General features: G+C 33.4%; 1 protein-coding gene across 2 annotated transcripts; it reads right to left on the reverse strand.

Moving 5' to 3' along the window:
- Positions 1–4,271: 4,271 nt before the first annotated feature.
- LOC129900463 (uncharacterized) lies at positions 4,272–10,763 on the reverse strand. 2 transcript variants are annotated; one of them, XM_055975444.1, is made up of 5 exons: positions 10,456–10,763; positions 8,971–9,271; positions 6,467–6,625; positions 5,851–6,146; positions 4,272–4,745 (listed from the first exon to the last, which is right to left on the reverse strand). In XM_055975444.1, the coding sequence occupies exons 1-5, from the start codon at positions 10,654–10,656 to the stop codon at positions 4,524–4,526; spliced, it is 1,179 nt and encodes a 392-aa protein (XP_055831419.1). In that variant the 5' UTR covers positions 10,657–10,763; the 3' UTR covers positions 4,272–4,523. The 2 variants fall into 2 exon arrangements, with proteins under 2 accessions (XP_055831419.1, XP_055831417.1); XM_055975442.1 differs by having other exon boundaries at positions 4,272–4,748.
- Positions 10,764–11,759: the final 996 nt, after the last annotated feature.

Consider the following 11,759-nt stretch of genomic DNA (forward strand, 5'->3'; position numbering starts at 1 on the left):
AGAGGCAATCAAATTTTTACATGTCTTTTAAATATTTTAAATTGTTAATTATCGTAGTTTATAATAGTTTTACGTTATTTTTAAATATATTAAAAACTAAAAATATGATAAATATATTATAACGGAAAAAGTATATAAATTATATAAATATCCTTGGCTAGAAGCAGGCTCTAAACTCTTCTGTATAGTAATTATAAGAATAATTCTTTTTGAGTTGAAGTAATATGTATTGTCCTCATAAATAATTTTTATACTATCAAATTATATTTATCTGTTATAATAGATAGCATATTTATTTTCGAGATATCAAATTCATGATATTTTGAGAAGACTTTTCTATAAATATTCTTTGAATGATATGATACGATCTATGAAATTTAAATTTAAGTGATATAAAAATTATTTATATCGTCAATGCATTGAACATAAGCTTTTTTTTTCTCCTTGTGTTTTCCTACTGGAAAATTCTGTGTATGCTACTAGTCCTAGTTGTTATATTCTATATTATAGTAGGACAATAAATGTATTTTCTAGTTTCTTTCCTAATAATTAGATGAAAGAATTTTCATTGTTACGTAGCTTATTTGGACCAGATTTTCTTGTGTTAAGTACTGTTATAATACTTAAAATATCCAGTCGACAAATTTGATTGTGACCAAGATGTACGGTAGGAGCATTTTTTTTTCTATTTCAGCAATTATACACTTACTTCTACTTTTTACGTTTCATCACATTTTTTGTATATGATATTTGATATCTTAATTTCCTGCTCATCTGTGTTGTCTATAGTATGTTATATAGTTAAACCAAATTAACGTAAATATTCATGCGTCTTGCTCCAATCATTGGTGCTTTGTTTTTCTTTCGTCACAACAACATCTACCATATATCCCGTAAGTGCGGATTAGAGAACGTGGTGTGTATATAACCTTGTTTCTATCTTGTGAAGGTAGAAAGACAATTTTCGATATAGTAAATTCTCTCTTTACTAGAGTATGTATTTTAATTTTAAGTATTTTTATAACCTATAAATCGTAATTACGTTTAAAAGGGATTGACACTTTTGATATTTAGAATTTTTTTAGCTATAAATTAACTTCTTATTCTATCCTTAATTGCATGCTCTTATAGTTCATAGAATTGTCATCACATGTTTATGACCACAAGTTCTAATGGTAGTTTTGTCATCCGCTAGAAGTCTTTTTCCCCCCCTTAATTTTTCTATTTAACTAGTTAAAACACAATCACATAAACTGAAATAACCCAAATATCACATCACTAAATGGTAGGATGAATTATTTGCTCCTTTTCAACCATAATCACTTTTCAACTGCATGCACTTTAGGCTGAAATGTGGTATAGTGTGTCTGAAATCAAGAAAGATACCAAACTTTTTGCAAATTAAAAAACACCTCTAAAGTAATTTTAAGATGTACATTATGCTTGGATCATAGTTCTATCCATTCCCAAAAAAGTGCCAGACATAAGGGGGACTGTCTGCTTTTGTGTGAGTTAGGCCAAAGTAGGTATTATGCCTCCTTTATAACTTAAGATAGTTAGCCTGACTCTAATATCTTCTTTTTTAAAAAGGAAAAAAAAGTTTAAAATGCCTTTAAACTATTTGAAATGAACAAAAATGTCCTTCATTTATAGTTTGGTCCAAAAATGCCTTTGCTGTTAATATTTTATTCCAGAAATGCCCTTATTATTAGTCGGAAAACACTATGTTAAAGTTCACTATGTCTATGTTCAAAATTTCAAGTGATTTGGAGTTGTAGAGAAAATTCTACCATTAAAGGAGGTTAAAGTTTTGAAATTTTAAAGAAATTTTAAGTGTGCCTTGTTGAGTTAGGTTGAATTCGAGTTTAAAAGAAATTGAGTTTTGATATCTAGCTCGGAGGGATGGTACTATTGAAATTTGAGGTGATTTCGAAGAAGTTGGAAATTTGGAGTTCTTGGTGTAGTTCATGTGTTCTTGGTGTACTTCATGTGTTCTGGTGTTCTTAAAGAAGAAGAAGCAAAAATAGTATATTTGATTCAAAATTCTAATAAAAAAATGTTAAAAGTTGTTTGAGTTGTTTTGCAAAATCGGAGTTAAAAAATAATAGTATAGATGAGCCTTTTCTCAAACGGTAATGGCATAAATGAGCCAAACTTTTAACGAATGACATAAATGGACCTTTTCTGAAAGTTTGATGACAAATTTATGCCTTTTAACATTTAATTTTTATATTACTAAAATGGGTGAAGGATCAAACAATTTTGTTATTCCTCGCAAGGCTTGAGAATTGAGAAAATTTTGAATCAAAATTTCAGCTTGTATGTAGAGTAAGGCATACTGATTGACATGGAGTGAATTAGTTTGGTCAAGCGTCAATAATCACTCAATAGCGTCTTGTTGCATTATAGTCATCGAAAATCCAACAACAAAACCCATGGGTAACTCGATTCACTTCTATTGTGGTATTTGAACTGATTGACATGGAGTGAATTAGTTTGGTCAAGTGTCAATAATCACTCAATAGCGTCAATAAACTATGTGATTTATGTAAGTTACACGTATATTAATCTGATTAAATGATAAATTTGTTGCATGAGATGTCTTGCATTTATTTATGAATTTAAGTTATGTACATTGATAATGCAAAATTATTTTCACTATTGGTAGTAGGGGGGGTGTACATGAACCGGGTTGGTTCGGATTTTTTACAAACCAAACCAAATCATTTGTGTCGGGTTATTAAATCTATAAACCAAACCAAACCAATAAAAGTCGGGTTTTTTATATCAATTTTTCTCGGGTTTTTCGGGTTTTTTCGGGTTTTTCGAGTTTTTCGGATTTTTTTGGGTTTCTCGGGTTTTCATAGTATCTAGTAAAAAGCACAGAGCAGTGCTTCTTAAAAAGAGTTCTAGTACAAAATATCAACATATAAGATGGATGCAGAACACTGTTTGAAGTTTTAACTTTATAATATAACTTTATAAGATGAGCTTTTTTTGTATATTATTCAGATGAGCTTCTCAAATCTAAATCTAAATGTAAGAAAGAAAACAAAAATTATGAAAAAGTTTTAAAAAATATTTATAAATTACATTTTAATAAATATTTTTATGTATAACATAATTTAAAAGTAGTATATCTATAATCGGGTTGGTTTGAGTTCGGTTTGACTTTTTTTAGTTAAAACCAAACCAACCCTATAATGGTCGGGTTTTTTTTTCAAACACCAAACCAAGTCAAACCAAACCACTAGTCGGGTTTTTTTTCGGTTTGGTTCGGTTTGTCGGTTTGGTGCGGTTTATCGGTTTGCCATGTACAGCCCTAATTGGTAGTTACCATTTTTTTAGATTACTAACTATAAGGGTCTGTTAGAAAACTGATTCATAATTAGATTTGGTGTAATTTAATGTAATTATAATGTACTCTTTCTGTCTCAAATTAATTTATCAGAATTTCTAAATATAATTATTTTAAATTATTTGATATTTTAGAAATTCAAGCTAAAATTAATTATTCTTCTCATTTTATCTTCAATAGTGACTATTTTTGTGTGTGTGTGTGGTGGTGGTGGGGGGGGGGGCTATTGGGTAAAGCCTTGGGTGCACTTTTTACAAATATAATTGCATAACTTCTATATAAAAAAGAAATATTATTTTTGAGGGGGGCGGCTATTGGGTAAAGCCTTGGAGGCCACTTTTTACAAATATAATTGCATAATTTTTATATAAAAAAGAAATACTATTCTCTCTATCCTAAATAACTGTCATTTTAGCAAAAAAAATTGTATCACAAAATAAATATTATCTTAAAAGTTCAAAATAAATATTAGTATGTTTTTCAACTATACCCTTATACGTCACCTTCTTAATATCACTCAATTTTCAACAAACATTTATTAATTATAAATAGTTTAGTAAACTATTCATATATTGGTATTTATTAATTTTTTATAAGATGATAAGTAATTATTTTGGAACGATGGGAGTAGATTTTTTCATTGGAAAGGAAAGACACTTAGACTTTGGGTTGGCCAAAACGTAGTCCTAAAATCAGTTTCCTAATGGGAAAAAAACATTAGTAGAGGATTCCATGGATAGAATGTAGAGCTACAACATCATTCATTTAATAGAGGATGCAAGACCTAACTATATTAGGTAACCTAATATATTGTACATTGTATGCTACAATAACAGAAAACCAAGACACAGCAGAGCCATAAAGAACCCCTCAATTTCCCACATATTCATGCAAGTCCCTGACACCACCAAAATGAAGTGAAAAATAAGACTAACCACACCTATGTATAGCTTGGTTATTCGTTAGACATTACATGAGCATATAACAGTTCACCCTCTGCAGTGTACATCAAACAATGATAAAATGACTACTACTGTTATAAATTTAACAAGGTGGATTAACAGCACACGGTGCTTGAAAAGAAAGTATAGTAGCACCCGGCATAACCAAGATATGATTAAAATCTTACAGTCCATAATTACTGTATGGCAATTGCTAGTGGCAGTTAAGAATCCAGGTTCTCTGCCTGGAGATTTAAAATTTGTGAAACCACAAGCTTAGAGAGCTCGTTGATTGCAGCTTGGACTGGATAATCATCTGTCTCTGTTTGCCTTGACAATCCGACAAATTGTGAACGTAAGGAGTTGTATTCATTTGCAGCAACCTGTGTCTTTTTTGACGTAGCTATAACTTTCTCCAAATCTAATACTGATAATGGCCTCGGCTCCTGCTAGAAGAAAAACAAAAATATATTTATCCAAAGAAGATACAATTGAAAAAACAAATATGTTCCCAACAATCCCGTGCAAATATACTGACTGTCAAATTTTCCTGGCAAATCTTCTCAATCCAAATACACAGCTAATAGATGTCGAATAAACAATAATAACAGAAACCAACATCACAAATAGGTGCTACAATTCATCAAAGCTCAAGAGTGCAAGTCCACTAATTCAGGGTCAAGCACCAACTATAACACAGTAGCAGTTGCAAGTTGGTTCTTTTTTTGGGTAAAAGTAGCAAAACAAATATGAAAGAATTCTCCATTTTTTTAATAATGCGTCTCTTTTTCTTCAAGGACATTAAAATCAGAGTTGACGTTAAACGAAATAAAAAAACAAAGAAGAATCAGAGTTGAGGTAAAACGTAGGGTATAAGGTTAGTAGGTAGTAAAGTGTTGCAGCTTATCAAGGCCATGACCTTAAATAGGGGTTTGTGGAGGACACGAATTAAGATAGAAGGTTAGTAGGTAGTAAAGTATTGTCTTGTTTATCCTTCCTTACAAAGTCAGTACTATTTCTCCAATAATTTCTTGTCCTCAGAGATTTCTGTTACTATACTTATTTTTTCAAAATGCTTTGTCATGGTTTTCTTAGTATCTGCTTTTTTATGCTTTTCCGAGGGTCTATTAGAAACAGCCTCCTGAACACCCAAATGACACTCTACCCTCCCCAAACCCCACTTGTGTAATTAAACCGAGTATGTTAAAAGAAAAAAACTTGAGGTAAAACAAAAAGAAAAATGAAAATGCCAGGCATGCACAAAACTATTCTTAATGAACCAGGAAGGGGACATCTATAAGAGGTTCCTTTTCTAGGTATCGATGCCTCCCTCTGTGTCAGTGGTGTACAGACCTGCTCAAACCTAGAGCAGTTCAAGTTAAAGATAAATTTATATTTCAAAGCAAGTTTTATCTTCTTTTTCCCTTATTTTTCTATTTTTTTGGGAACCCTAAGCCACAAGTATAAGCTAAGCCATCGGTTGCTTACATTTCTAAGCCAATACAAATTCAACTTAGAATTTCAACAAAAATTAAATAACACAATACTAACCGTGGAAGGCTTTCCACTTTTCTCGTCATTAAGAAGGTCACGGATAGGAAAGTAGGCAGCTTTTTTACAGAGCTCAAAAAGATCTGAACCAGTGTATCCATCGCATAAACTAGCAATGCGGTCATAGTCGATGTTATCTTCCACCCTCTCTCCCCTCAGGATCACCTTCAGAATCTCTGCTCTCTCTTTGCAGTCAGGGAACCCAATCTCAAAGGCCTGAGGAAGACGTCGAAGAATTGCTTCATCAAGCTCAGATGGACGATTAGTTGCAGCAAGAACCATCACTCGTGCATTCTCTACATCAAGCATTTGACAATGATTAAAGACGACAGAACACTGTAACCACATTAACTTATATAAAGATAGAACATCTCAAATTATGATGGATCCTCAAAATAAAGAAATGGATGGTGACAATTTATATGCTGAAACCAACTATCTTAGAATTGAGGAGTAGAAAGTGATATGAAGTTCACCAATCAGTTCCTCTCTACAGCATATACATATACAGTGCATACACACACAGATTATATACATATATATGTGTGTGTATTTCTTCTGCTAGGTGGGAGAAAACTACTGGTAAGGTATTCAACTGATTCAGCGGTGTACTTACGATCTGTGGTAAAACCATCCCATAAAGCCATGAATTCAGTTTTCATGTTTGTTAATGCTTCGTGATCGGAGGTCTTGCGCTGACCCAAAAAGCTATCTACTTCATCAATAAAGATAATTGCTGGCTGGAGTTTATGTGCCAAACTAAATACGGCAGCAACTGCAATTTTCAGAAGATTATCAATTAGTTAAGTATAACACCATGCTGAAACACTATATAGATTTAAAGGACTTTTAAGACATTACATGACATGAGGGATATAAATTCATCCACATGAGCCATCATACAGAGAATTCAAGTAAGGGTATCCACATCCAATTAGAATTATGATATGATACTTGTGGCTTTAAGGCTTTACATGACCCTAACTTAGGGATTACTCATGAGAAGTTTGAGACATTTTCTACGGATCCTAGTATTGTAGCATAGCAAAGGTCACAACTTCATTTTCCTCTAGATCCATTTTGCTATTAAGACAAAGGAAAGCCCATTAGTTTCCATGGGTTCTCCGTGGACATGCCACCCTAATCGTATTTTTAGCCTGCATCATTTACTCCCTCCTTTATTTAAGTAAGCGCCAGCCTTCTTCATCTGGCCGCAGTGCATTAATATGGATCCAATGATCCATTGGGTGTACATTCAGATATGTATATGGCACTGCTGTACTTGGCTTATCTAGTAGGCTGGTTTTAGCTTTCACATGTCGAGAGGGATTCGGTGAGCAAGAGCTTATTTTATTACTGTTTCTTCAACAAAAGCAATTCTCTTTTCCTACAGCCCTTTCTCCCTCAGATCAATGGTATCATATCTAACTCCATTCTCCCTTTCCACCCAAAATCAAGCTTCAAATCAGCCAAAGAACCCATGGTAATGAATGCTTCACTTTTTCTTACCTTACTTTTTTTTGGATGAGAATGGTGTTTGGGCCAGCTTTTTCGCAATTACTATTTCGAGTACCTGCTACCTCCCACCAACACAGGTACCGGGTAACTCTCTAAGGCTTAGGCAGATAGAAAAAAATCAGCAAACGTTTTTTTTGTCTCAACTAAGATTTCACTAGGTCACACACTTGGGTGCCACTTTTCTTACATTATTTTGGTTTTGAAACAAAAGTTTCCATGTTGTGAGGAAATAAAATTATACGGAGCAATAAGTTGATGACTGTGAATGAGTTATCGCTCTATTGAATGTACGCTGTTGGCTTGACGGAGAACATGGAACTTACAGCATAAACTAATTTCAGCAACAAAACACATGAAGAAACGAAGTATGAAAGCTCAAGATTCATTAGATGGTAAAGAAAAGACAGTTTGATCATCAACATCAAAATTAAATGCTTAAGCCAGGATAAGAGTACTTCTTTTTGATAAGCAAGCTAGGATAAGAGTACAACTGTATCCTAATATACAAGATACTATTCACACCTATATAGCTTAAATTTGAAGTTTCTTTTTTTTTTTTTGAAAAAGAACTGATGCCTGGAACATACGCCATATCCTTCCCTTACTCCAATGTCCAAGTCAGGTAGATTAACAAGGCTATAAAGCATCAAATCCTATTATCTACTTTTTCTGGTAATTCTTGCAACGTTTTCCTCCCAATAATCCTCAGCGATATGGTTTGCCATTCTTGGCACTTAAAATAAGCCATTTGAACAGGCATCATTTTATATAAGGATAACCTTACTGACGCCCAAAGCTCGTAATCTTGCTAAAAGTAAAAAGAGCTGCAAGATAGTGACACTAAAATTCAAACGATATATAAACGTGTGCACAGGCTAATTACATACTACCTGTAACAAAGAAATATAATGAACTAAAAAAAAAGCTACATTACAGACATTTTTAAAAGCTTGAAACGTTCCAGAGTTGGATGATATCAATGCTAAGCCATAATGAATCTCAAATTAGTCTAACTGCCTTCTTTTTTTCTTATTTCCAGATCCATTTGACACATAAACCAAATACCAGGAAATTTCAGGAATTGAATAGAGCTAAGCCAAGAATCATGACCTATCCAAAATTTGATGTTTATGTTTATCTCTCAAAAATCTCAAGCCACTATTGATGACTCAGACAACATTATCTTGAAAGTTTTTCCTAATAAGTACTAGCAAAGTTAGACTCTCATGTTTTTTTACTACTCCAACTTCACTAGTTCATAGCAAAAGAACTACTATCGATCACAAAATCTTGAAAGAGATTTTTAAAATTAGCAGATCATCTCTCATGTTGAGGCCATGCAGAATGTCACTAAAGAGATGAATGCAGAAAGGACCAGTCAAAAATCAAGCGGCTTCCTCATGAGATAGATTAACATGACACAGTACTAATGTTCTTTTGGACAGGGTATAATGCTTGTGGAGCTTCAATAACAAACACTGAAACAAGATTCAGAAAATACAATGCAGTCATGTGACTTTCAGCAAGTCAAACAACACACCTGAGAATAGACTAATGCTGAGAAATGAACCTTGCAAGCTTGAAGGCAAAATCTACACTCACCTAATTTTTGTGCATCACCAAACCATTTGCTCATCAAATTTGATATTTTGACATTAATAAAAACAGCGCCCGACTCTTTAGCAATTGCTTTGGCAAGCATGGTCTTTCCAGTCCCAGGTGGTCCATAAAGCAAGACTCCTTTCTGGGGACCCAGTAACTTCCCGTGAGAAAATAGTTCAGGTCTTCGCATGGGAAGAATTACTAATTCACATAATGCTTGCTTAATGGATTCCAACCCACCAATGGAATCAAATTCCACATCTATATGATCAGGGTTCACTACATCACAGGCTATCACATCCTGTTGACACAAAGTACAAAAGAGAAATAAGTTATCCCATCTCAATACGAGAATGGTTGAATTCAATATCAAAATGATAGTATTTGAAAATAAGTTAGAAGGTTCTACAAAGTCTGATTCTCGAAATTATTCACCGAGAAAGAAATATTCTACTTGAAATAAAATATACTCCTTACAACACTAAATTTTCAGATATCACAGATTTATTATACCGCTAAGTACTAAGTCAAGGAGGGGCGTTAGGGGTGCAGGAAGATCTGACAAATCAATAGGAAAATGATCTTAATCAACAGGAGTAAATATAATGTGCACAGTCCGATACTCTAAATAATTCAGTCCAGTAACAGAAGTGCACAATCGTCTTCAATAAAAAGTTATCATTTAAACCAAATGTCCAGCAAATTGAGTCAAGACTCACAAATACCACAATTTCACAAGAAGTATAAGGGCGCAAGTTCTGAAAGCTACATTACTCTCTTTAACACATCCAACACAATCAATATTACTTGAACAAAAGAGTTTGTCTCACCAATGTAATGAAGGGATTATTCGACATAAATACTAGTATAAATTGATAGCATGTGAGCATCTAAATCTTAATCTTTGCCAAATTAATCAATATGAGAAGACTGAAAACACCGTACAACTTCCATCTGCAAGGGATACTATGCCATGGCTCATAACTTCCATCTCACGGACGAATAAGCAAATGCACGCGGGAAAAGATGGCTCCTTTCAACATAATTAGCTCAAACAAGAAAACCATTTATTCTTTTTAAAAAAATTAAGCTCCAATAGCAATCCAAAAATATCCAAATCAAATTTCCAGCCAACTTTAGGAAGCAAGTTAACTCGTATTCAACTAGCAATTAGATGCAGTAGTTTTACTATCTCACCTACCAAAGCTCTTTTCTCTCGAAGCAGATTAGTATATTCCCATACACTCAAACGGGTATATGTGAAAGATTAATAAGATATCAAAAAAAAATATTAAATTTTGAAACCACAATTCCACTAGTGTAAAGGGTTTAGCAATAAGAGCCTATATATTGAAATTTAAATGCTGAATTGGCCTCTGAACAGCCGGTACCATCAAGAATTAGGAGAAACACAGGCAGAATTCAATGTAAGTTTGCATAATTGCTACTATTATGTGAGCATAAGGAAAGGTGGGGGTAAAAGACCTCATAGGGATTGGTTTGAATGAGGGGTCGACCCAATCGCTTAGCAATTTCCTTCTTGTGTTCAAGAGCCTTCTTGGATGCCTCACGATTCGGGTCAAGTTGCCGGAGCCCGACAAACAAGACGAGGCAACTAAGAGCTGCGCTTGCGGCATAAAGAATCAATTCTTGTAAGATCTTGGTCTCTGATGAACCACTTTTCATCCTAAAGATTTATTTAGAAGATAATTATCTTTTTCAGTTTGGATGAATGAAGAAAGACAGGCGTTTTGGGTGTCAATTTTTTTCCAACTATATAATAGACTCGTCTTGACTATCAAGAAAACTTTCGACGATTCAGACGGTTTGTCTGAGAGGAGAGTAATTTACCTAACTACCCTTTAACGACGATTAACCTGTTCGCGGCGCTCCTTTTGGGCCACAATCACATAATCCACTCATTGGGCTCTCACATGTTCCTAATGGGTTTCTTAAAAAAAAAAAAAAAAACTTTACCTAAATCCCATAGTGAAAAAAATCAATTACAACTTATCCCTCATTTTTCCATATTTCTGATACATTACAGGTTCTTCTGATACATCACGTTTTGGGTGTAGAATAATTAATGTTATTGAAGTATTTATGGATAGTAACGTACTTTCAGTTAGGATTTCTTGTTTCAATCAATTACTTTGCTAAATAAGAGAAATAATCCAAACAAATCGTAACAGTTATGAGTGACGTGAAAAACTCAAAAAACAGAGCATAACATCGAACATAAATTCGAATTTCATCAAGCGAATCGAGATGAATATCCCGATACTACTGGGCGACAATATATCTTACTTGAATCTAAAAGTAGCAATTACTCCTGAATTGACCATGCTACACAGTTTTTTAACAGTTTATGGATTGTATTCTGCCCATGCTACCTTCGACTGGTTGAATTATCTGGTAGGAGTAAGATGATTGTAGATGTACCAAAAGTAGTAAAGCTTCTGATACATGAGAATAGCTGATACATAACCATAGCTGATGCATTCGACGGATTAAGGGTTGATACATTGAAGATTGTTGTATTAGTTTTCAACTGAATTGTGGTTGATACATAACACCTTATATTGATATAGGTTGTAGATGTATCAGAAGCAGTAAAACTTCTGATACATGAGAATCTGATACATAAACTTTCATCTTAAATTCGAATCTAATACATGAAAATCTGATAATAGTCTGCTAAATTGTTGAATATCCAAAAAAAATGATTACTATTGGTACAAAAATAAAATTGTACATTCTATTACTACAAAATTCAAAAAAATAATAAT

Source organism: Solanum dulcamara, chromosome 8 (genome assembly GCF_947179165.1).
Source record: "Solanum dulcamara chromosome 8, daSolDulc1.2, whole genome shotgun sequence".
Classification (NCBI taxonomy): domain Eukaryota; kingdom Viridiplantae; phylum Streptophyta; class Magnoliopsida; order Solanales; family Solanaceae; genus Solanum; species Solanum dulcamara.